Genomic DNA, 27,131 nt, shown 5'->3' on the forward strand with positions numbered 1-27,131 from the left:
GAAAAATTCAAAAGCTGTTCTTTTTATTCATGCAGAAATCTAAATTCATACTTTCAAACTCTTTAACTCAAATAATTTATGTGGGCCAAAATTCTTGGGTGTATCCTACCTAGATAATTATGAGTTTTCAGTTTCCTACTCCAATCAGAACAATCTCATTCAAAGATGAACTTAGAATTCAAAAGTAATGATCTTTGTTGACTAGTGCAGCAAAAGGCCACTGGTTTTCATTTCAGGCTTCAGGATTCAGAATCTCTCTTGATGAATCCAGAGGGTCAATTGCATGTAGAGACCTAAACTGGATTCTTAATCTATATCTTCTCAGAACTGGAAGGGAGAAAAGGATGTGGGCCAGAAACAGTTAAACACATAAAAATATCTAATCTCTACTTTGAGTTTTATTAACTGGTATAAAACACTACTTTAAATTTGTAAACAAATTAATAGCTCTATATACACCAATTCTCAACTTAATCCCTTCCACATGTATTAATCCATTTTTTTCTGTGTTAAGATTATCTTTTCTCAATATTTCCCAGGACACTTGAATATTAAGCTAGTTTTTTTAAGCTACAAAGGTATCCAATTCCTTAGGAGACTTGGGACTTTCCTGACACATCATGAGCTTATCAGAGACCTAAGGAGAAGGTGTAAGAGCCTTGTAGGAAACAGTGCTTTTGCTGTTAGTTCAATTTCTGTGACACTGCAAGAAAAATTCAATGTTCAGCATTTTGAAACACACAAAACTGTACTGTAGTGCTGGAGAAAACCCAGGGCCTCATCTTGCTAGGCAAGCTCTCTGTCACTGTGTTAATCCACAGTCCCTGCATCGCTGCACTTTAAGATGCAAGCAGGACGAAGCAGTTCAAAGGAGCTCAAGAGAAAAGCAGGTGAATTGTTTCAGATAATTCACAGTAAAGCAAGGAGCTGGGTTGTGCAAAGCTGGACTCAACTGTTGCACAACCGATGTCAGCAGCATTTAGTCTTTTCTTCTCCATCTCCTCTGCTGCCCTTCTCTGTGTCCACTTTCTTCTCAAACCATCTTTCTTTCTTGATTGGGCAGTGCTGTGCTTATTTCTATTCCTCCAACCTACACATGAAAAAAGAGAATTTCCAACAAAAGTCTTGGACTGTTGCCTCTAAATCCATAAGCTTTGGTCAAATCTCCAGCCCCAACAGTAAAGACTATATGATACTTCAAGGGAACCTTTTGTCCTAGTCACACATGAAAGTGAGCAAATGCCCCATAAGCAAAACTGATAAGATATCTATCTCATGCTGCCTTCAAATACACCCAGCTCTCTAGAAAGGTAGATTCCTTGCAAAAATCTTAAAGGAAAGCAGACTTCAGCTCACCTTTCCACAGAAACATTAGCAGCTGAAACTGGCTGTGTCAAGTGTGGCAAATGCAGGTACAGGGAAGACTGACAGCTCTCTGGAAGCAGTGATGGGAAGGAATTCCTGCATCAGGCAGAGCTTAGCCAACATGACTCATAAGGTCACTTTTGACTCCACAATTCTATTATCCTCGTTAATTTCCCCAATTCAATTTGCAGTACAGGATAAACAAACCAGCCTAATTTGATCTGGAACCTCTGCAGGCTATCACAGGTCATTTAATCTAAAACACATGGCCCTCACCATCCCTGCGTTTTCCAAAATCATCTAACAGACCTTGTCTTCACAAGACTCCATGTTATTAGTTTCACTCGTGGCTTTTTCCAGCCTCTTGCTTATTTGACAATTGCCTTTGATTCTCCTTTAGATTGGGGTAGAGGGAACATAAAAGAGTTTCCTCCTTTCTAAATTTCATATGAATAGTGAGTCCAGATTAATTTTACATTACTTACATCTTTACTTCACAGTGTGGCTTTCTCTTTTCAGGTTTGAATCTAAGAAATTGGATACAGGCTATAGATAATCACAGGTCTAGAAAAGTCTACTAAGGCAAAATTTCAGAGATGAATGGTCAGATTTTAAATTTTGATATTATTATAATTTATAAAATAAATTTGATATATTGCAACCTTGTTAGAATTGAGGTGCTAAAACCACATGAGTCCTATTCATTAAGAAATGTACCCATAGGCCAGTCAGATGGCTCAGCCACTTGGCCTGATAACCTAAATTTGATTCCTGGGAACCACATAATAGAAAGAGAGAGCCAATTCCCCAAAGCTATCACCTGACCTTTATACGGGTACCAACACATGTACATGTCCCACCCCCACTCACACACATACACAAAATAAATTAAAATGTAATTCACAAAGGAAATACGTGTTAAAGTTATATATCTTAACATTCTTTACATATGCTTAACTAAAGTGTCTTCACGGTTGAAAGCAACCCCACATTTATAACTGATGCTATTTCTTGTCTTTTGCAGTGAATGTTGTGTCAATATTACAGGAATTTTGGGAAAGTAAGCAGCAGCAGAGAGCCACGTTTTCCAGTGAAGGCCTGGTGGTCTATGAGTCAATGCCCTCCTCTGGGCCTCCCTTTGTGAGCTACGTGACTCTCCCTGGAGGGAGCTGCTTTGGCAACTTTCAGGTAAGAACAGCCAGCCCCTTGTTAGCAAAAGATAACTTGCCTAGAGTAGTTACCTTCTCACAAAATAGCTGTGAGTTTTCTTGGATATAGTAAATAAAGCTGAATAATAGCCTATCAAATATACTGGAGAAATCAGTCAAATGCCCCAATTTAAAAAAGAAAGAAGTGGTTTATATTGGAATGTGCCCTGATACTTCTACAGAAAACAAATTTTTATAGTATAGCTTTTCATTTCCAAGATAGCTGTTGCCTTTTCCTTCAAAAAAAATTCTGGAATAAAATTGTATAGAACTAGAAAACAGTGACAACACCTTCCATCAGGGCCTTTCTATCAGTTGAAAGGCTGCAGTACCATGATTTTGTTGTAATTAAGTATTAATCAATTTGGTCATCCTTGTAGCATATGCCTTTAATCCAGCACTAAGGAGGCAGTGACAAGTGGATCTCTATGAGTTCAAGGTCAGCCCAGTTTGCATAGAGAGTTCTAGATCAGCTAGGGCTACATAATAACTGTCTCAAAATAGCAAAATAAACAAATAAATATGTATATAAAATATATAAATCAATGCAATCAGTCTATTCCACACCAAAGAATGGACCAACAGCAGAAAGTTGAGAGCTGAGATCAAGTACCTATCTTTGTCCCAGATTCAGCCTCTGTCTACTTGTAATCCCCTGAAAAACTTATTTAACCTTTCAATTTTTCCCAGCTTTGAGATGGGAAATATCCACAGGATTGGCCAGAAATCATGGAAAGTACACTCTTAATGTGTTTAGCATGATATATCTGCTAGACTATAGGCTTTCCAAATATAATTATTATAATACTCATCCACTTTGTTACCCTTTTTTCTCTTTGTGTGTAAATGTAGACATTTCTAATTGTATAGTGATGCAAAGCATTGGCCTGTAGTACAATCAACATCTGGTTATCCAGTGAGTCACTAGGGAATATCAAGCACGCTGAGGATATGGTCTATATCCTTAGGAAATCAATGTAAAAAAAAAAAAGCTGTAGTAATTATGGAGTTATATTCAAGGGTCACTGCAAGCACAAGCAAGGGAACTTCTAAAATTACCAGTCCTTTTTGTAAGTTCTCCTTTAGTGCAATAAACCACCCCTCATTCAGGACCTAACAGTGGTGCTTCATTTCTAACATATGGAAACTCATACAAAGCCAAGTTTCCTTTTGAGCCTTGGTAGCTAGAAGCCCAGATAAAAACTTTCAGTGTATGTATTTATCATGTATGTGTACAGGTGTACAGAACTCAATTTTTTAAAGCTATCTTCATACTTGGTGTTATTTTCATTTCTACCTGTATTCTCCCTTTGAATTAATTATTTCACTCCATTTTATCTTATTGCGTGGTATATCTGCTTTGTATAGTGAGGGAAGATTATAATGTTTTTAAGCTTTTAAAACTTTTAAATCATTACAATATTTGTGTGTGTGTGTGTGTGTGTGTGTGTGTGCATGTGTGTGTGAATACATGTGCTTATCTGAAGGTAAGAGAACAGCTTGTGGGAGTCAGTTTTCTCCTTTCATCATGTGAGTCCTGGGTCTCAAATTCAGGTTATCAGATTTAGTGGCAAGCACCTTTACCAGCTGAGCCATCTCACTGGCCCAAGAAATGCATAATTTAATAAACAGGCTAGAAAATCCATGCAATGTAGATGTTAGGGGTTATTGGGGAATGTAAACTGAAGCTGAGATATACAGTTGAAGGTATCTTATCCAGATGGGAAAGATAAAATGTTCTCATTATAAGGAATCGCATGTGCAAAGGCATACCAAAAGAGGAAACCACAAGCATTTTCAGGATTATCAAAGTGTTAGTGTGGGAAGAGCTTGTGGAAGATGCATTTAGACACTTGGCCATCATACCTTGCAAAGGGGTACAGGTTCTATATTAAGTAAATCAGAACCCTGAGTGTGAACAGTACATTCAGATGTGTTTCTGAAAGACTACTCTGGAGGCTGCAGGGAGATGCTTTAGAACTAAATGAAGCTAAGACCAAGAGCTTCAGTAAGTGAATGAGTCATGGACATCTATGGTGGTAGAGCTGCATACACAATGTCATCAACAGAGAATGTAAAAGAACTTAAAGGTGGCTGGGAGTAGGGAAGTTGGGATAAAAATCTTAATTTTAGCTTTAGCCAAGAAAGATGAGGCAGCAGCAGAGACTCCAGAAAATGTGGACAAATGAGTGAGTAGGGCATTCTGTTTAAAAGGTAGGTTGAAGGTCTTTTGTTTTTATTTTTGTTTTTGATACTGCATTTACCCATTAGGTTTTTTTTTTTTTTTTTTAATATATTGAGTATACAAGTAGCTTTCAGGAAAACTTTAAGGTCAGTGACATTGAAATGGGTCAAAACCCAGCAAATTTCATTAACAAAAACCAAACCTATGTCTTTGAAAAAATAAATCCAGGCAGTGATAGCTCACACCTTTAATCTGCACACGAGAGGCAGAGGCAGGCTGATCTCTGTGAGTTTGAGGCCAGTCTGGTCTACAGAGTGAGTTCCAGGACAGCCAGGTGTAGCATGATTCTTAAAAGGTCTTATTAATAAAATCAAACCTGAGCCAGGTATTGGGGTAAATGCTGGAAGATCAGAGAGACAGAACAAGCCACAGCTACCTCACCTCGCCAGTTCCTTATCTGATCCTGTTTCCTCAGACTAGAAGCTTCTGAGTCCTCATCCAAATGGATCTCAGCTGAACTGCTGCTCAAAAGCCTAAAATCTTAACCAGCCAAATGCTTCTAGTTTCTGGTCTTCACACCTTATATACCTTTCTATTTTCTGCCATCACTCCCTGGGATTAAAAGCTCACTTTCTGAGATTAAAGGTGTGAGTCACCATGCTTGGCTGTATCCTTGAACACATGGATTTCTGCCTCTGGAATGCTAGGATTAAAGGTATGTGCTACCACTGCCTATCCTCTATGTTTAATATTGTGGCTGTTCTGTCTCTGACCCCAGATACATTTATTAGGGTGCACAATATTTCAGGGAACACAATACCACCACAGCCAGGTCTACACAGAGAAACCCTGTCTAGAAAAACTAGAAAGGAAGGAAGGAAGGAAGGAAGGAAGGAAGGGAGGGAGGGAGGGAGGGAGGGAGGGAGGGAGGGAGGGAGGGAGGGAGAGAGAGAGAGAGAGAGAGAGAGAGAGAGAGAAAGAAAGAGAGAGAGAAGGTCGGGTGGTGGTGGCGAACCACTCAGCACTCAGGCAGAGTCAGGCAGATCTCTGTGAGTTCGAGGCCAGCCAGGGCTACCAAGTGAGTTCCAGGAAAGGCGCAAAGCTACACAGAGAAACCCTGTCTCGAAAAACCAAAAGAGAGAGGGGGGGGGAGGGGGAGGGAGGGAGGGAGGGAGGGAGGGAGGTAAATAAGAAAGACATCTTTGGAATTTCTGTTTAATAAAAAAATAAAATAGAAATTTTGAAAAGGTATGTGCCTCAATACTTATAAGACAAGTCATACAGTCATAGGAGTACAATACAAGCATACTACAAAAAAAATCACTATGTTAGAAAAAAAAACCACAAAGGGTCTGTAGAAACCACCTATGACTCCATCTCCAGTGGGATCTGATATCCTGATATCTCTGGCCTCTGAGAGTACCTTCTCTCTCTCTCTCTCTCTCTCTCTCTCTCTCTCTCTCTCTCTCTCTCTCTCTCTCTCTCTCTCTCACACACACACACACACACACACACACACACTTGATTAAAAAAATAAAACTAAAACATTTAAAAAGCTGCAGAAATATGAACCACTCACTTTCTGGCTAGTAGGAATCTATATTATCTTTATAACTTTTTCCCAGAAATCATTTCCAAAGAAAAAATTTGACTAGAGAGGAAAACTAGTGGCTGCCATTATCTTATTGAAGTCTAAATTCTCTGCAGCAATGAACTATAAAGCAGTTCTCATCCAGGCTTTATCTCCTGGAATCCCTTTCCTGACACTGATGCTTTGGCCTAACTCCCACACACCCCATGTCTTGATCTCTTCTAGTCATCCCCATACTTAACTGTGACCTAACAGTCAGTCCTCCCACCCCACCTTCTAGGCCTCCACACAAGAATATTCTCCATGTATATGCTCTGAATATTCTGTTGGAAACAGACTACCTCTTCAGATTTCCCAAAGCAGTTACTTGCTCTCTATTAGCACCTTATGCTAAGGTAATGTATGCCTGTGTTTTCTCTCTGCAATAAAATATAGATGCTTCAGGGCTGGGACCCGTATCCCTAAGACCTTCATAATCTCAAGCACTGCTGTTTTCACATAGTAACAGCCTAATAAATTTTTATTAAATCAATACTCAAATGAATGAATAACAAACCCAAGAATAACTTAAGGTTTTTACTCTTCTATGTAATCAATAGTCTGCAAAGATATCCACTTAACTTTTCATGTAGGGCTACAAAGGCTCAGTAACCCTGAAATAAACTAACATTATCTTGTTCATATCTATAGCTAAAGTACTGGAAGTGAATCAATGAGAAATAATTGATCTAGGATCCCCTCATTCTCTCTGGATTTCATTTGTGCATAACTTTCCTCTCACTCGACTCTCATGGCCATGAATAACCAATGATGACTGTATTTGTACCCAGGCATGCATTATGTTTACAGTCAATAAAAGCACTCATTATAATCTATCTAAAATGGAATGCATCTGTCATATAAAAATATTTCTCGAGACCATGAATCTAAGAGTTTTAGTGCTCTTGTTTTTTTTAAGCTACCATGAGAATTATGAATTTTCCTATTGTCTCATAAATTTTGACTCAAATGATAGGACTTCCCTTAGGTGGTGGATCCAACATCCTCCTTATGGTCTTAAAAAAAATGAAAATGAAAACTCAGCAGGGAGGCCTCTGAATGACCTCTCTGATCATTTCAAAGTCTCCTTTTTCTTGTGTTTAAATCATCATAGTTTAAGGTTCTCAGGAGGATTGTTAACATCCTTGCTTTAAAAGATCCAGAACTTCCTGAATCAAATACATTTTGAAATGTGTTTGGGTGGTTGGCCACCCCTTAACTCATTTGTCCCTCCAAAACATGATTGGGGGAAGAAAAACCAGGAAAGAAAAGAGGAATAATAATTTCTTTAGAGATGATATTTTACACTGTTTCTTTGTCAGTTCAAAAACCATCTTAAATGTTCTTTTCATATAACATTTAACCATGTTTTTCTAGCATCTGTCCTATAAGAGCCTATGTGCTTCTTCCTGCTATGCCTTTTCACATAACCCAATGCCACCCCTGTGCATTGAAAATCATCTCATGATGGATTATTAATGCCAAGGCCATGTGCTGAAGCATGGAGAAATCATTATGCCTTAGTAGGCTTCTTGCTGTGCCATGGACATCACTTCCAGTGGTGCCAAGTAATGCAAAATACTAAAATGGAGTGTGGGCTGGGTTACAGAACTAATCACTCTGCTTCCAGCAGTCTCATGAAAGCTGTGAGAAATTATGCTCATTCATTCAAAACAGTGGTATTCAGAATGATCTTTAGTTTTCTGATTAGTAAAAGGAAAGCTGTCCAAGGCTTTGATGGTCACAAGCTAACACACTCTTTTTTTATACAAAGCACCTCTCATTGGAGTAAATGGGAAGCTTGTGTCCATGAAGACTAATTAAGAAATTTTCAGTTAATCTTGACACCACAGTTCTCCCCCAACAAAATGCAAATAGATGGGAGAGAGATGGGAGTTGGAGGAAGCAGTCCTTCCTTTTGTAAGACCTTCATAAATTACTGTAGTATAAAAAAAGAGAAGTGAAAATATGATATTATTTTTAAATATCTAAACAATAAACAAAACAACCTACTGATATGAAAGTTTTCCCCTGAAGTTACACAAGATTTGTGCATTCTGGGTGTATTTTCATTATCATTATGTCTTTGTGTGTGTGTGTGTGTGTGTGTGTGTGTGTGTGTGTGTGTGTGTGTAGGCAGTTAATCCTTCTCTTGCTACACATCACAACCATGAAAGCTAGAGCATTTTCTACATTTTACCATGAAAACAACCATAGCCCCAACTCATCTTCCAGCCCCTTATTATGAATGCAGAAGGAAAGCCATTCATTGTTCCAGCAGCTGTTTTTTTCTAAACCCAAATGAAAACTTGAATATCTTATTTTATATTTTTATTTAAAAAGTTTGTGATCCATTTTTTTTTTCAAAAATTTCATGGGTTGATCTTCTGTACAGAATTGGCTAGGATAATTTGGAATTAAGACTAGTATTCTTATGTTTAGTAAAAGCAAATTTCCCTTAGGTATAGTACTATATTATGCAATTATTTACATATGTGGATTATGATTAATGAAAAATGTAAAGCATTGATGTGATATTTTGATATATTTGAAATATGTCTAATTTATTAGAATAATTATATTTTTCTTAACTATTTAGGGGCTATTGTTAAAAGCGTTTCATAGAAAATAAGCACCTGTGTTCAACAATATAGTGTGATTCTAAGACTAGTTGTATAATTCCAGGTACATGAGGTTGAAACATTTGGTATCTCTACCAGCAGACTCTTGATTGGCTCCCTCAATTCATTTTTAACTCATATCTGGTTGTACTGGGTCGTTTTGTATGTCAACTTGACACAAGCTAGAGAGTCATCAGAGAAAGGAGCCTCAGTTGAGGAAATGCTTCCTTGATATCTAGCTGTAAGGCATTTTCTCATTTAGTGATCAATGGGGGAGAGCACAGCCCATAGTGGGTGATGCCAGCCCTGAGCTGCTGGTCCTGGGTTCTACAAGAAGGTAAGCTCAGCAAGTTATGGGAAGCAAGCCAATAAGTAGCTCCCTTCCATGGCCTCTACATCAGATCCTGCCTCCAGGATCCTGCCCTGTTTGAGTTCTTGTCATGGCTTCCTTCAGTGATGAACAGCAATGCTGAAGTGTAAGCCAAATAAACTCTTTCCTCCCCAACTTGCCTTTTGGTCATGGTGTTTTGTGATAGCAATAGAAACCCTAAGACACTGGTGTTGTGCAATGGGATGTACAGTAGGAAGCCGAAGAAAGAGCAGATGAGTCTTTGTGAAGCTCTGTCTCTACACTTAATGTCCTTTAATTATTTTTGCCACTCTGCTTTTCAAAGTCATTGCTTATGAAAATAACTAGGGAAAGTACTTTTACAAGCATTGTACTAAGTACAAGGAAAATAGAAGTGTGGAATGTTGTTTTCTTTTACTTACTTAAAGTGATAAACACACTTTACCGGTATAATCAGACACAAAAACTTGTTTTATACTTTCATAAATTATATGAGTCTTCTCAAAAGCCAAGAAAGTAAAGGTATATTTAAAATCACAATAAAATAAGTTAATAAAATTGAGGTTTTTCCCAAGACTAAGAGAATATTTAATCAGATCACATAGTTGACCAAATGGAACTGCAATGTTTTCTTTGCTAGTAGTCAAATAAGCCCTCACCTTAGCATTCCATTCTCTAGATAGAAGTGAAGTTCCTGGCATAAAATCAAGACTATTGTCAGGCACCAATGTTTTAATCCTAAATATTTCTGTTTGAAACAATCCTTGGATTTTTTTTCCCCTGACTTTGAAACTAAGCTCAGATGCATCACACATTGTGCAGTATAATAACTCCTAAAGGAGGCATTTCCTGGCAGAAATCTTCACAGAAAAACACCCTGTCATAACTAATGAGACTCAAAGATAGGAAGGTTAGTTATATATAACCCCATTCCACTGGAAAGGCATGTCAGCTAATCATCAGTTTTTAATGACCTGCATGTATCTTAGAAACGTAAGTTTTAGTAAGTACTGTTTTAGTAAGACCCTTTATTCCTTCTTCCTTAACTCTCATCTTCTTTTCTTATTAAACAAAGTGAGTAGAGATGCTTGACTTCCAGAGAGAATGGTAGCATATAGAGAAAGGAAAGCTTAGAGAGGACCCATAGTAAGCCGGACGGTGGTGACTCACACCTTTCTTTAATCCCAACACTCGGAAGGCAGAGCCAGGCAGATCTCTGTGAGTTCAGGGCCAGTTTGGTTTACAGAGCAAGATCCAGGACAGGTACCAAAACTACACAGAGAAACTGTGTCTTGAAAAACCAAGAGAGAGAGAGAGAGAGAGAGAGAGAGAGAGAGAGAGAGAGAGAGAGAGAGAGAGAGAGACCTATAGTAAAACAAGGATGTCAGGATATCTCCACAGGAGTCTTACAGCCCTTGTAATACACTATGGGAAGATGTTCACCATCTTACTAAGTTGCTGAGCAGGTAACATTGACTTTCTCTCTATCATCATCTCACATTCCTCTCATGCAATCCATTTACACCAAAATTACTATAAAAAATAAGCCAAAGGAAATATTTTTTTTGTTTTTTTGTTTTTTTTTTTTGATTTTTCGAGACAGGGTTTCTCTGTGTAGCTTTGCGCCTTTCCTGGGACTCATTTGGTAGCCCAGGCTGGCCTCGAACTCACAGAGATCCGCCTGGCTCTGCCTCCCGAGTGCTGGGATTAAAGGCGTGTGCCACCACCGCCCGGCTCAAAAGAAATATTTTTAAGAATTCTCTTTTTTTTAAGTATATGTGTGCATGTCTGTATGAGTGTATGCTATGTGCTTACAGGTGCCTTCTGAGGCTAGAAAAAGATGTTGGATGCCCTGGAACTGGAGTTACAGGTGGTTATGAACCATCTGATGTGGGTGATGGGAACCAAACATTGGTTCTCTGGAAGAGCAGTGAGTGCTCTTAACTGCTGAGCCATTCATCTCTGTAGTCTCCAAATAAGCCAAAAATTTGAGCTTTGATTAATTCATCTTGTCTTCACATAAACTTTAAAAAAGAAAAAGATGAAGAGAGAGAGAAAAGAAAAAAGAAGGAAGAAAGCCTGGAAGGGAGGGAGGGAACCTTGAAGGAGCACAATACAATTTGAGATTATAATGGTTACCAGGAACTTTGGTCTAGGTACACGTGTAGAATAGCATTTCAAGCAGAGGTAAACGAGGAGGGAAGCAGGTGGTTTATATTATGAACATTCTGACCCACCATATGCCTGAAATGTTCCTCTAAGTTGACAGGAACTGGTGAATTTTCCCTGAACACTGAACTCTCAAACCAGTCCCCTCCCCCATGCCTAGCAAAGACCCCTGTTCTCAGCACACACAGGGACTTGAATTGTCCCCACATACTTGCCTCCAGCCTGACCTGCAGAGATTAACCTGAGTGATGGAAACTCAGCAGTTGCCTTTTTCACATCGCCATCTGGAAGGTGCAAATGCTAATGCATCCACAACCAAATATATTGGAACACATGCAAATGTTCATGCTCTGACCTGGGAGGTCAAAGCCTTAAAGAACTGAGAGCAGCATGGCCTGGCTTGTGGAATTCTTTTTGTTCAAGGCTTGTTCAACGTCAGGATGAAACTGAGGTGTTGATGACACTGACCAGAGCCCACAGGCCATACACACAAACTCTGCAAGTCACTTGCAGAAACTCAGACCACAGGTTGCCAAGGAAAATTGTTCTCAACCACTTGAATGACAAACATTACAACATTTATGATTAGGACAAGAATTTTCACCTCTCACAGCCAGTTTATTTGGTTTGCCACTTGCAAAAATCTTAGTGTGGGAGAGCTCCTTGGGTACAATGTACTGTTGAGTGAGTCCTACCTAAATATCACTGATCTGTCCTTGACCCCAGCGAAGATGAATCTTTAACCTGAGTTCTCATGTCTTTACAGTCATCAGTAACACTATTACATTACTGTTATTCAAAACCTTTGCAGTCTAAAAAAAATGACTAGCTACTATTTGATTTGTAGACAACCTACAAATTAATCTTGATTACATCTTGACATTGTATAGTTTACCATGGAAGAAATAAAAACTCCTGAGAGGAAAAGCAGAACATCAATGTAATTTAGAAAAACCAGCAACTTTTAGAAGAGCTGTAAAAGAACTTTTTAAACCTGAATATTGCTTTGCTTTATTCTTAGACAGAAACAGTTCTTCTATTGAGAAACTAGCACTGTTCTATGCTCACAATGCAGGATTTACCATGAAGATAAGGAGGTTTCTATATAGGGTGGCTGAAAGCATTACATTAACATATTTTATTTGTGGACTTTTACATTGTCTTTCTTCTAAGAATGGGTCTAGGGGCTTCAGGATCACCTGGAAGTCTCATTTAAATGCCTATCTGGGAGGTGGGGTGCTGGGTCAGTGGATAAAGTTATTTGTTGTACAAACATAAGGTTATAAATTTGATCTCCAGTACCCACATAAAAAAAAGCTAGGCGTGGACACATGTGCCTATGATCCCAGTACTAGGTCCTTGAGCTTGCTGGCAAGCCAATCTAACTAATTGGTGATCTCCGAGTTAGTGAAAGCTCCTGTCCCCCAAAAAATAAGGTAGAAGGCCAGCCAGCAAGATGGCTCAGCAGGTAAAACTGCTTTAAAGATCTCTGGGATCCAAGGTAGAAGGAGAGAGCTAACTCCCAAAATTTTCCCCTTACCTCTAAATGAATTCTTCAAAAGACTGTCCTCCAGGAACGTTCCATAGCATGCACGTGCTGAAATCAGTCCTCCCCCACTACACACACATACACATGACACATACATGCATACTGTTTAAGATGACTCACCTATCTGAAGATATTTTGACTCAGTCAGTTTGGAGCTGGGAAATACACATATTTAACAAGTTACCAGGTAACAATAACATGAACATTAAAGGTTTTGAACTATTGGACTTGAGTTACTGGGTAGGTTCAGTGGGGGATCTTTATTGGGTCATCTGTGAGATCCTACTGACTAGCTGATGACCTAAACTCCAAAATAAAATACAAAGCCATAAGAGTCTGGATTTGGGGAAATTTTCTTTTCCAGTAGAATTTGGAAAGTTTAATGGAAATGACTTTTTTTTTTTTTTTTTTTTGGTTTTTCGAGACAGGGTTTCTCTTGTGTAGCTTTGCGCCTTTCCTGGAACTCACTTGGTAGCCCAGGCTGGCCTCGAACTCACAGAGATCCGCCTGGCTCTGCCTCCCGCGTGCTGGGATTAAAGGCGTGCGCCACCAACGCCCGGCAGGAAATGACTTTTATTCTTGAAGAGTTACCAAACCCTTCTTAAAATTGTTGAACAATACTTACATTATAACATTTAACCCCATGGTATCTATAAGGGCATATCCAACCAGAGACAGACAAAATGATACTGTCCTTTGATCAAGCCATAGCCAACCCTTCTATCTCTGCCTTCCCCTGCAGTCCAGAAAAGCAGAGAATAGGAAAGAGAACATTAAGGTGACCATCAGCACATTGCCCTTCCCAATGAGCTACATTTTCTTCACTTTTTCTTTTAAATGAAGTCAAGTTTGGAATCTTCTGTCAAAGTGAGCCATGGAATATCAAAGTGAGAAATCTTTCTGAAGTACTATATGGGTTTAGGGAATGGTATATGATTTTAGCTAAATTTGAGTTAGCAATTTTATGAAGTACACAATAAACTACTGGGTAGATACACTTGAGAAAGGATCTTTATTTGTTTACTTTTTAAGTCCCATGACCTTGGGATACATAACCTTTGTAAAGTCTGTGTTTCCACAATTACAAAATAAGGGTAATAATACCAACCTCACAGGATCGTTGTAATAACTAGATGTGATATTAACCATAAACTGCTTAGCACAGGGCCAAAGCACTCAGGGTCAGCAATGAGATCTCTGCTATTGAGCTCTCCCCCAAGAGTGCACTAAGAAAATTCTCAATTAGCTGAAGCAAGCAAAGCCTCTGTAATAGTTATCTTTTGTTGTATAACAAATTGCTTCAAAACTTACAAACATGTTCGGGACTCTGGATTCTGGGCATTTCTGGCTCACCACCTGCTGGAGGTGGCAGTCAGACTGTCAGATTAGATGCTGTCATCGGGAGGTCGGATTGGATATCCTTCGAGACTCATCGAGGTGGCTATTGACAACAAGCTTTTTTTCTTGGCCATGTGTGCCTTTCCATACAGCTGCTCATATACATCAGCTAACTTTTCTTCATGCAGGTAATCAGAGAAAAGGCAAACAGGACCACGATGGAAGCCACAGGGTTTTTATAAACCAATATTAGAGAAATATACTGTCACTTCTGCCATGTTCCTTTGACTAAAACTGCTACAGAGTGGAGAGGAGTGGAAAAAGAATGGACCAATGAGGGCATTTTTTTCTTGACTCACCATTGCTTTTAAATGGCTTTAAAAGAAATACAACATTCTGTGTTTTGTTTGTTTGTTTTTGTGGAGGGAGGAGTCATCAGGGAGGAGACTTTCTGTTTTTGCTTTAGTATTAGAAGGCATTAATGATTATAATAGTTTACAATCTACTAGCAAATAAAAGGCACCTGAGTAGTAAGACAAACGCCTGAGTGGGGTCTGCTGGCCACTCACAAAGCATCTAGTTTCGAATACCTAAGAAGTCCACAGCTGACTTTGCTAAAGATTTTGACTGTTGAATATTCAAGCTCAGAACTTTCATAGAATGGGAAGGATGAAAGCTGTCTGTGTGTATTAACAAGTAAGAATGGTCAGCACATAAAGCATAGTTTACAGATCTGTATTTATGATGAGGTCTGGTGGAAAAATAGCAAGAATAAACCATACAAGGAAGTCTAATTCTAGCAGGAAGCTGCTCTGAAATAACATCATACTTCACTTACCCCCATCTGATGTCCTTGGTAACCAGTTTGGAAAACAATAAAATGCCCTGTAACTTACCATGTTTTATTTTCGTACAGTGGTTCCCATTGTTTGGTGGTTGACACTGAACGTGCCTGTTCTTACAGGAGCATCTGGACTGTGTGGTTTTGACACTCCAAGCAGACTGCAAATGAGCTAAATTGCTTGCCCAAGTACATGTTCCTATGGGTGAAAGGTTCTCCTTAAACCTCTCAAAAGCAAAACAGGTGGCAGTTACTGGCTCAGAAGAAAGCAGCTGGCTGGCATTACAGACATTCTGAAGTGCTTTCAGAAATACAAAGAACAATAGAAAGAAAAGTTCTTTGATGGCTCAGAACTTATTTTATTTTATGTACTTTTTAACAGGCACACTTTCTCCCCATTGGAAGAAGAAAAAAAAATCAAGTGCTCTGAAACAATAAAATAAGTAAAGACAGGTGTCTGTTCTCACATCTTGAGATTAGCTGAGTCTCCCACCTTCTTTTCCTTGCTTCTCTGGTAAAGGCCCTGTGTTGCCTGCCTAGGTATCCTTTGATCTGTGAGGCAGTGCCATACGGCTGTAAATGTACATGCTGCCTTTGATCTAGTACTTAGCTGCTCTTATTTAAGTAGATAGCTTCTTTTGACTGTGCAGTGTTTACTCTGTCTCACTCTCCCCCTCTCCCCCCTGAAAGTTGGCTTAAATTGCTGTTATTTAGAGAGACAGATATTTTTTAAGAGTTTAAGACTGCTCTGACCTGAATCTTATTCCCTAAATTCTAAAATCCCAAAGCTCTGTTGTAGATTTTGTAAAGCCAAACTGCTATTAAGACGAGAGCTGCTGTTATAGATGTTGTGTAATATTGGCAAAATCTTTCTTTCTTTCTTCCTTCCTTCCTTCCTTTCTTTCTTTCTTTCTTTTTTAGAATTGTTTTGTTTGCTTTATTTTAAAACCTTTCTTTCTAATGGGAGTTTATTCTTTTCAAAGACTAACAAATATATTCTACACATTGGCAAAAATGCTCATATCAGAGTCTGAAACCAGTTATCCTTATGAATAATTAGTCCAGGCTTGATATATTTTCATATTGCTGAATTAAATTACCATATAAAATATATAGGATAGTACTTTTTAAGAAAAAGAAATATAAATGCATTTACTCTTGAAAGAATTTCTTGCACATTTTTCGGGTGTTTTATTGATTTGCTACTGAGTTTCCTATGTTTCAGCCCATTATTCATTCAGTAAATTGTAATAGGCAGAGATGCAAAGAAAATTACATCAAAATTATGTAATAGGGTAGAAGCACAAAGAAAATTATGTAACATGCAGGTAGGAGACAGCAGGCAAAGATCAGCAAACAATTACATTCAAGTATAGTCAGTGCCTTCATCCTGGCTTGAGAGTGGTAGGCAAAGCTTCCTGGAAAAGGCAGCATCTAAGCATTACTAAAGGTCAATTGACTCAGACCTCATGGCCCCGTGCATTTCTGGCTAAGTGTACCGCACAAAATAAAACGGCATGTAGAAATTCTCTGACTTAACACAGATAGCCTAAACCTTAGAAGATGTCTAAAGTTTGAAAGGCTTCCTACCTAAAGCTGTACCAAAGCCCTTTTGCTTCTCATCCAACACCAAAGAGACCCAGCTACCCCACATCCACTGTTATTCTACACACACTTTAGAACTTCAGCTCTATTCATTTAAAGGTGTGTTTGTCATTTACCCTCACTATACCAAATATCTGAGACAATCTACTTTAAGAGAATAAAAGTTCCTTTTTCTTATGGTCTTAAAAAGTCCATAGTCAATTGGCTCTTCTGCTTCGGGGCCTGTTCTGAATCAGCGCATTATGGCAGACAGCATGCATGAGCAAAGCTGTTTTCCTCTTGCCAAACAGGAGACAAAGAGAGAGGGAAGAGGTGTTGAGGTCCCAGTGTTTTCTTCTAATGATTTAACTTTCTCTCCCAGAGGCCTCGTTTCCTAAAAGTTCCACCACCTTCCATAAGCTGGAGTCCAAGCATTAAGCTTCTTCTGTCTCTCCCTCTCCTTCTGTCTCTCTATCTCTGTCCCACTCTCTGTCTCTGTCTCTGTCCCTGTCTCTCTCTCTGTTTCTCTCTTACACACACACACACACACACACACACACACACACACACACACACACCTACCCCATTGTTTTAAAAGTCCTTGTAGTTACTACCTTTTCTATGCCCTGATGGTACACAAGCACTGATCCTGATTTGGACATTGTGAAGACTGTTGAAGCATACAAAAATCCCAAGCACAAAAGTGTGGGGTGGGGGGAGTCAAAAGAAGTGTTTACTTTACCTACATGATTGTTACACTAGAGCATTCCTGCTATTTGGAAAGTTTGGAGATGGGGAACCTGATCTCAGGGATTTAAACTGGGTTTGTGGACCTGGGGAGGAGAAACTGGGCTCTAAATGATATAAGGTTGTAAGTGCCTGGAGACAGGGCAGAAATGTCAGTGTAGGGTAAAGAGTGCTGCAGAAAGCACACAAGAAGGATTTTGAAAGCAATCCTAATTTGTCTTATCAATAAATACCCAGAGTCAGATATTGAGGTGAATGCTGAAAGATCAGAGAAGCAGAGCAGCAGCCACAGTCACTTCTTACCTCTACAAAATCTCAGACCAAATGGGGGTGGGGATCCTGTCTCTACGAATCCTCAAGCTGATTGGGGTGAGATTCTGTCTCTATACTCCTTATATTCCTGTCTCCAGCTCCCATGTGCTGGGACCAAAGGCTTGAGCATCCCATGTGTTGGGATCAAAGGCATGATCTTCCCAAGTGCTGAGATCAAAGGTTTGAGCCTCCATGTGCTGGGATTAAAGATGTGTACCACCACTGCCCAGTTCTGTTTCTCTTTTAGACTCAATCTCATGTAGTCCAGGATCTCCTTGAACTCCTACTCTTCCTGCTTCCTCCTCCCAGGTGCTGGGATTAAAGGTGTATGCCACCACAAGTGGCCTCTGTAGTTAACTAGTGGTTAGCTCTGCCCTCTTGTCTCCAGGCAAGCCTTATTTGTCAGAACACAAACAAAATATCATACAATAGGATTTTCGTTTTTTTCTGTTGGGGGAAAAGAACCTTTGAGGCTGTGAAACTGAAAAATGAAGTGTGATCCTCGATACTTTCCCTATCCTTTCACACCATGCATCATCATGTTTCTGAAAGTCTCACATTTTAGATAGTAGGAGCTGTGCATCAGAAAACAGCCCCCAAAGCTCAGGTGGACTAGATCTTACAAGCCTGGGCTGCCTGGCTACCTCCACTGACTTGCCTTGGGCCTGGACTTCTTTTCACAAGACTAATTTCCCACTGGGAATTTTAGTGTCTATAGCTCTGTGTTCATAGGAGTCTCTTGGAGAGCAGTCATCATGTCTTAAGTGCTCTAAAGGTGTGATTTCATTCTTGCTCTTATAGGACTTCTACCTCTCTCTGGACCCCCAAACTCCATACCAAAGTAGAACTCAAAGAATGGGAACTTTTAAGTATTAGGAAAAGAGACACAGTGAACAGAATGGAAGCCAGATACTCAGGCAAGCCCATGTGAACAATGAGGGAAGCAGGCTTGGAGGATGGAGACTAACATTACATTGGGAGCACTGGAAAAACATATTTCATAGTATTGGGATTCAAGCCCAGGCCGTGTGCACACTAAGCAAGTACTCTACAACTGAGCTAAAGCCCCACAGTCCCTCTCTAGCCTAGGTTAGCCTCAAAATTATCATAGCTTCAGTCTTTAAAGTACTGGGATTATAGGGTGTTGTCACCATAACAAGCTTGAAAAAAGATGTATTTATTAAGTTACTGAGCATAGGCAGTCTGTGGCACCTAACTTTGGGAAAACCAAATGGGTTTGATTCCTACCCAAACTACATGAGCAAAGTATAAAGGGCAAGAAAATCAGGCAACTATTTCTAGAAGAAAGGTAGGGAACAAATGATGGAAAAGTTAAAAGCATTATGTAGTGACAGTAGTGTCCTTGCACTAACTTATATGTTCTAACAACTATCATAATGGTAAAATATATGTGACTGATATGATTTCAATGGAACAGGACAATGTACCATGACCATTCTTGGTGCTTTGTAGCAGGAATCTTAAAAGTTCTTATTAATAAAATCAAACCTGAGCCAGGTATTGGGGTGAACTGGACTACCAGAGAACCAGAACTAGCCACAGCTACCTCACCTCACCAGATCCTGAGCTGGTCTTGTTTCCTCAGACTGGAAGCTTCTGTGTCCTCATCCCAATGGCTCTCAGCTGAACTGCTGCTCGAAAGCCTGAAAGCTTAACCAGCCAAATGCTTAACCAGGCCAAATGCTTCTAGTTCCTGGTCCTCACGCCTTATATATCTTTCTGCCTTCTACCATCACTCCCTGGGCTCGCTTTCTGGGATTAAAGGAGTGAGTCACCATGCTTGGCTGTATGCTTGAACACATGGATTTCTGCCTAGCTCTGCCTCCCAAGTGCTGGGCTTAAAGGCATGTGCTACCACTGCCTATCCTCTATGTTTAATATTGTGGCTGTTCTGTCTCTGACCCCAGATAAGTTTATTAGGGTGCACAATATTTCAGGGAACACAATACCACCACAGTGCTTTCTTCATATCAATTAATCAATTTCAACTTCAAGCCTACTATTATTTTACTAAGAAGGACATCAAGGCACAGAGAGAATAATTAACTTGTTCAAAGGCTTACATACTAAGAGGTGAATACCAACAGTCTGAATCCAGAACCCATGTAAATGTATAAGTAGAAATGCACAGAGGTGCCCTGCTGCAGTGTTGGAATGGCAAGATGCTGACTTCTTTAATAACCGTCTCTCTCCTTTCTTCTCAAGTGCTGCTTAAGTAGAGCAGAGGCCAGGCGGGATGCAGCTAAAGTGGCCCTCATCAACTCTCTCTTCAACGAGCTGCCCTCCCGAAGGATCACCAAAGAGTTCATCATGGAGAGTGTTCAGGAAGCAGTAGCCTCTACCAGTGTGAGTACCAAAGAGAGTCAAGAGGTGGCCTCTGTGAGAACATGAGGACATTTGAATATTGGGAAATATTAAAGTAAGCAAATTTCCCATTTCAACAATATTCAGGTTAAATTTTTGCTCATCTACCCATTAACATTTAGCAATATGGATCCTCAGGTTAGAAATCATGAAGGTGGGGCTGTCTCCCCATTGTGTATCTTGCTAATACTCTTGATATACCAGGATCAAAAATGATTAAATTTCACACTGAGGAAGATCACATAATCACACTGATTTCAATGTTTGCTTTTTGAGGAGTATAGATATTTTTTAGGGTCCAAGAATGTATGCAGTTGAAGAATGATTGATAATCTAGTGATAAACTAGCTCTAATTTTCCACAAACTTAACTAATTATGCTAAATATTTGAAGTCCTTACTGTAAATAATAATTCCCCAGCCAGTGTGCACCCTTGCAGTTCATAGTGTAAGAAACTATGAGCTGCTTAGACAGCTCTGTGTGTTAGAATAATCATGGCTCCTCCCAGTTTACATCTTCTGGTAATCTTTGAAACTTTCTATGACAGATACAATAAAATGCTTTGAGAGAAAAATGAAAACAACAAAATGTGTCTTAAAAAGGTAAATAGGGAAATTTCTCCACAATCCAGAACTAGATATTTACTTGTCCAATAAATGGTTGGAATTCCTGTCCAGTATCTCCAACCGTAAGCTACAGAGGAAATCTGGACCACACCTATAGCAGATGTTTTCTGTGTGTGCTTAAGGGCAGGAGTTTGAATCACAGAAGGGCAAACCCTGCCATTTTCTTCTGTCCCCCTTCCCCCCCCCCAACCCCTGTCTTAGACAGGTTCTTACTATGAAGACCTGGCTGTCCTGAAACTCACTATGTAGACCAGGCTGGCCTCAGACTCACAGAAATCTGCCTGCCTCTGCCTCCCGAGTGAGTGCTGGGATTAAAGGCCATTGTGCCGGCATCCCCTCCCTTTCTTCCCTCCTGAGCTGAATTGACAGGCTCTGTCTTTCCAGGGCAGTTGCTCATGAAGGAGATGATCAGACTGTTAGGGACCCTTTCTCCTTATAAATGCTCTTATCACTTGGACAAGAGATGGGGCAGCAGGATAGTAGAACCAGTAGCCTGGCTAGGAGAAAGTGGAGAGTTCTGCACTCTATCTGGTCTGAAGATAAAAGGAAGTCTTTCTTTTCTGGTCCTGTAAATTACAAGTGCCTTTGAGGAAGAGAAGTCAGGAAAATGATGCCTGATTTATATACATGTGGAATTTACTTAGGGGCAGGAAAGGGCCCTCAATGTAAATGTAATTTGTCATTTTTTGTGTGTGGAAATTTCTAAAGAGAGAGAATATATATGGCTTGCAGGCTTCTGGGTGGATTTCCCCTAGGATATTTAAAAGGCCAACATAAATATTTCAGGAGCAGTGTGTTAATGTTATTGCATTCAAAGCTATTCATTTCCTGCTGCCTGATGCTGACAGTTGTTTGTTCAGTCTCACAACGTTGCTGTTGCCCACCATCGTGGGAATCCAAGGCCATGGGATACTGAAGGAAGCCTGAATGCCGGTCCAGAGCTTAGTGTCATTCCTCACCACCAAGCTGAAAAAGAATCTCATTTCTACCTTTCACCCACCTTGTTTCTTAAGTATTAAGTAGTCTGAGAGTAAAAAAGAAAAATATAAACCAATACCCGTGTTGTCAGCAGCAGCTTATTATGAAAACTTCCCTTTAAGAGTCAAGCATAAAAGAGGAATGGGCCACACGGCTGCACAGTTCTTTCAATTTGTATTATACAGTCTTGCCTGAAATCAGGATAAGGTCAATGCTGTAAGATTTCAGTAAGCCACAGTGACAGCCATGGAAAGCAGCCACATAAGCATTAAAGCATCATTGACAAGAAATCCTTAAAAAAAAAAAAAAAAAAAAAAAAAAAAGGAATTCTTGTTTTGGGATTATTATTCTATCAGCAGTTATACAATCTGTTAGCATTTTAAGCAAAAGCTACATTCAAGCTGATTATAAAACACCCTTTATTTGAGTCATGGTGAGGTTAAGTATCTTATCCAAGAGCAACTAGATATCAATACCTTTAGACTAATAATAGGATTAGGTCCTATTCATTCAAAGTAGGGAAGGAATTATCAGTGACTTTTCTTTGTTTGCTTCTCTTCCCAAGGGCACTTTAGATGATGCGGATGATCCCAGCACAAGTGTTGGAGCCTATCACTACATGTTGGAGTCAAACATGGGGAAGACTATGCTGGAGTTTCAGGTGCCTAACTCCCCGCCAGTTATTTATTTAATAATCTAATCCAGAAGCCTGGGAGATGTGTAACTCTTTATTTTATTTATTTTTAATAGTGTGTGTGTGTGTGTGTGTGTGTGTGTGTGTGTGTGTGTGTGTGTGTTTGCACGAGTTCAGGTGCCTGTGGAGGGCAGAGCATCAGATCTCCCTGGAGCTGGAATTAAACTTAGCTACTGAGGCATCTCTCCAGACCCAAGACATGTAACTCTTATCATCAACACTAGTATCATCTGTTCCAACAATCTGTTTTTTAAAAATTTACCCATTTAGAATTCAGCCTGGTACCTGCATTTTAGCCACATTCACTAACCCAAATCAAAGAGCAATCATGGCACATTCTGTTCTCATGAAGTTCCCTGCCCCAAAACTTCAGGGCCTCTGTCTTACAACAACAAAGGAGAACTATAAAGAATCTATATTTTTTCCAAATAAAACTATCCTCAAACAGAAGGAAATAACAGGGGGGAGGGGATAGCACAAGAGAGATGTGTTAATTTAGAACCATACAGACTTACATATGGTGTCTGTCACTTTACATCTCTTAGAAACAGGTGAGTAATGCCCATTTTACAACCCAGTAACACTTCAACCGCTCTTCAGGACTAAGATTCCCTTTAAACAAAATCAAATGGTTAAACATTTTGCTGTGACTATCTCTTCCTTTATTACAGAAGTCAGATAAGAGTTTCCATGGGGGTACATTCAAAAGTATTACTTCAGGTCTGATATTTCTATTAAACAAGATGTGCCTCTCCCTCCTATAGGGAAACCAACATTAGCAACATGTCCTCTACATCTGACAAGCAGTAATAGCTGAGGAACTCTGTTACTTATCACACACAATCCTCAGTTTATGATTTCCCACTTTTATGTAGGCATGAAAACAACACTGTTCCATATCTTCAGTATATTGCTCAATAAATCACAGAAGATATTTAATACTATATTATAAATGTTTGCTGAACTGCAAGCCAACTGTAAGTGTTTTGGGCATGTTGAAGGCACACTCTGCTAGGCTGTGTGGTTCACTGGGCTAACTGCAATATATACATTTTGGGCTTACAGATGTTTTCTAATTAAAATTGGCTTATTCTATCTGTATTTATAAAGTATAAAAATAACACTAATGACAATGATATTAGTATCTGATTCTTGTTTGATACTTTCTTTGCCATAATATTGAGTATTTGACAATTATTACTATAATTTAACCTCTATAACAGTCATATGAAGTAGTTGTTATTATCCACATGTTATCCAAGGAAGATTATCTTCACTTAGCAAAAGGCTGAGCTCTAGGCTTCAGACCCATGCAAGACAATCTCTTTCCTTTTCTCATACATCTAATTCTTCTCATACACTGGCCTGGGTGGATGAAAATTCAGTAGTAATTTGGCAGGTAATGTGTGTCCCTCTAAACAGCTAAGCTTGAAGGAAGTAAAATATCCAATGACGTAGAATACCAGCAAAAATTATTATGGAATAGTACAGTCTTACTCCCAGGACTTCTATTTTCTTATGTTTGACTTCAGAAAGTAATCACACTTACAAAATTTTATGAACAAAAATGTTTGTCATGGTAAAACTTAATCTTTGTGTTGCAGCTAGTGCCTAAAACCACCAACTTTTCTCTGTAGTGGATGAAGATGTACAGAATAGACTAGCTTGTTTTAGCCTTACTCTGTTCCTTATCTCTAAATCTGTTTCTTCACTTGTGTATAAGTCTGAGGAAATATCAGTACTGCCCCACAGTCCAGTGTGAAGGTGAAAAGGACAGGATGAGAAGAGTCTAGAACAGCTTGGCACATGGGAAACACTCCATGAAAGGATGACTCTGAAGGATTGTGTTACTTGAAACATCAGAGGCTGCTTGATGGATGGATTCCCCCAGACACCTTTAGGTAATCACAAGCTTCACAAAAGGTTATGTAGCTCCCTGCCAAAACGCTTCACGGTCCCCTGCCTTATAATAAAAGGGGGAAACTATAAAGGGATCTACTACCTACCCCCCCCCACACACACATACAATCTAACCCCAAGCATAGGAGAAAATAACAGGGAAAAGAATGGCAGAAGAGAAAAGACATGTATTTAAAACCATACAGACCTATGTGTGGGTGCCTATCACTTTACATCTGTGAGCTTGCCCATTCCGAAACTCATTTCTATTGTCTGCAAAATAAAAAGAATAGTGTCATTTTATAGAGCCAAAGACCTGGACATTTATAAATAATCCAGAACAGCTCTTCTCTTAAGGGGGAAAGTCATTTCTCTTTCTTCAAGGAATATTTTTTAACTTTCTTTTTTATTTATTCTTTGTGCCTTTCACATCATGCATCTCGATCCCACACATCTCCCGTATCCTCACATCTGCTTTCTGCCCCTGCATGCCCTCCCCCAATAAAACAAAATAAATTTTAAGAAAAAAAGAAAAAAAGGGGGCAGAGGAAGAAAGGGAAAATCTTGTCATGGAAGCTGCAGTGTGACACAGTGTGTCACGCAGTAAGCCCCTCTATTCATATATCTTTACATGCGTTCACAGCACAGAATCATTTATCTGGCTCCAGGCCCCTGGTCTCTGCTACACTATCCACACTGGGCCCTCCCTGGGACTCTCCCTGGACATCTTGTTGCTGCCCTGTGCTGTGAAGGTCTTGTAGGCCTGGGTTCACAGGACACCCTTCTCACCCCCATTTCCCCATCCCAGCTCTAGCAGACACAGTTGGGAGGGATGCTGGGGTGGGCCAACACTTAACCCTGGTTTGGGGCCTGGGTAGTTGCACAGTTGGTCAGCCCGACAGCTCTCCCCTATCTTCATCACCAGGGTGAGTTCTCCAGCTTTGCCCTGGCTAGTTCATCCCTTGTAGCTATTAGCAAGGGAATCGGGTCAGCTCTCCCACCAGCTCTACTGTGTTGCCCAGTCGAAGTGTAGAGGCCGCTCTCCTACTGCCACTCCTGGACCTAGAAGTTGTATGTAATTTAGTAGCTATTACAAAAAATGATTTTGAACATGGTTGGCTTAATCTACCAAAGCTGGTGACATAAGAAATTAAAAAAACAAAAGCCTCCTTCCAAGTACTACAAAAGGCTCTACTCAATCTCCCCTCAGTAACAACTTTAACCCTTGCCTTGGTCGTCTGCTTCTTGTGTGGTCTGTAGCAGGTATTTAAATGATGATCACTTAAATCACACTCTGGAAATGCTTCACAAAGAAGGCTGAGGGTAGGATAGGGACAAAGGAAAAGATAGAAGGCAGGGAAACCCTGGGTCAGGAGGAAGGACCCAGGGAGCCAAGTTTTCCCTTCCGCCTGCCTGCTGGGGCCCAGCAAGTTTCATGGGGTCTGAGCAGATGTATCAGCTTGTGCCTACACATAAAGGGAAGTGAATACAGACTTGGGCTATTTCTGCAGAGGCACAATTCAGTGCTTCTCGCCCTCCTGGGGGGTGTCACAGAAGAGCATTTGGATCTAGGAATGGATGACTACAGCGTAAAAAAAAAAAAAAAAAAAAACAAGACTAGTGTCTCCTCACTGCCCTTGGGTTTTCAGCGGGTCTTAACAGGCTTCTGCTTACCTTCACTTCTTGGGAGAGTAGGGGCTGCCTGTTTTGAGGCAGGCTGATGGGAGAGAAACTGCTTGCTGTTAGGGGGGGGGGGGGACAAGAATGGCAACCCGGCGGGCGCTGGGTCTTGTCAAGGTCAGATTCTAGGCAGAATTTGACTGAAGCTGGTTAATATATTTATTCTGAAGACTAATGCAACCCAAGGAAGAGTTGTTTATTTACATCTGTGCTAAATTCCCCAGGTCCCCTTTTAAAGCCTCATCCCATAAACAAATTTCCTCTTAAACTCATTCTCTTGGGTGGGGAGATGGTGCCCACCTGTTTTCCAAGTTCTCCATTTACAGTGTTTGTTTTTCTTATTTCTGATGAATCACAGAGCCAAGCCAGCCTCCCAAAGTTCCAGAAAGAGGCAGTGAGCCTTTTCTCCTGCTCAAAGTAGCTGAAAAGCCATTGTCTCTAATAGGTGAAACCAGGCAGGCAGTTTCCAGGACAGAGCCCAGTTGTTGCAGGATTAAAGGAATTGAATGGCAAAGTAAAAACAGGGAGCTGTGGACTGCGGATGGAGAGCAGCAACGGCAGTTTCCCCGCAGAGCAAAGAAAACACAGACTTTATTCACCATTCAGTTTACAGTTTACTTTGATGATGGAGACCAGTTCCATAATTTGTGGGGCCCAGTGCAAAATAAAAATGCAAAGGCCTTTGCTCAAAAACTATTAAGCTGAGTATCAAACCAAGGGCAGTGCCTCCAGGGCTGCATAGACCTCACAAGTAAGAAGCCAGGCTTGACGCCAGTACAGATCCAGAAGGTCCCAGACAAGGAGAGGAAAGTAATACATCTGTCTTGGTACAAAAATGAAAGTTGCTTTTAAAAGCTCAGTGATTAAAATATATAATGTTATACTACAGTTTTTTAAAGCTCAAAGTAAGTGCAAAAATCCCTCCTAATAAACAAAATACAAAAAAAAAAGTTGTTTTTTTTTTTAAAAAT

General features: G+C 39.9%; 1 protein-coding gene across 1 annotated transcript in view; it reads left to right on the forward strand.

Moving 5' to 3' along the window:
* Nucleotides 1-27,131, forward strand: part of Lix1 (limb and CNS expressed 1) — a 50,917-nt gene that overhangs the window by 15,596 nt on the left and 8,190 nt on the right. Inside the window, exons 2-4 of the mRNA XM_028866567.2 lie at nucleotides 2,390-2,553; nucleotides 20,125-20,265; nucleotides 22,453-22,548. Coding sequence (XP_028722400.1) covers nucleotides 2,390-2,553; nucleotides 20,125-20,265; nucleotides 22,453-22,548 — 401 coding nt within the window. The remainder of the gene's footprint in view (nucleotides 1-2,389; nucleotides 2,554-20,124; nucleotides 20,266-22,452; nucleotides 22,549-27,131) is intronic.

The sequence above is a fragment of the Peromyscus leucopus genome, chromosome 8a (genome assembly GCF_004664715.2).
Source record: "Peromyscus leucopus breed LL Stock chromosome 8a, UCI_PerLeu_2.1, whole genome shotgun sequence".
Taxonomy (NCBI): Eukaryota; Metazoa; Chordata; class Mammalia; order Rodentia; family Cricetidae; genus Peromyscus; species Peromyscus leucopus.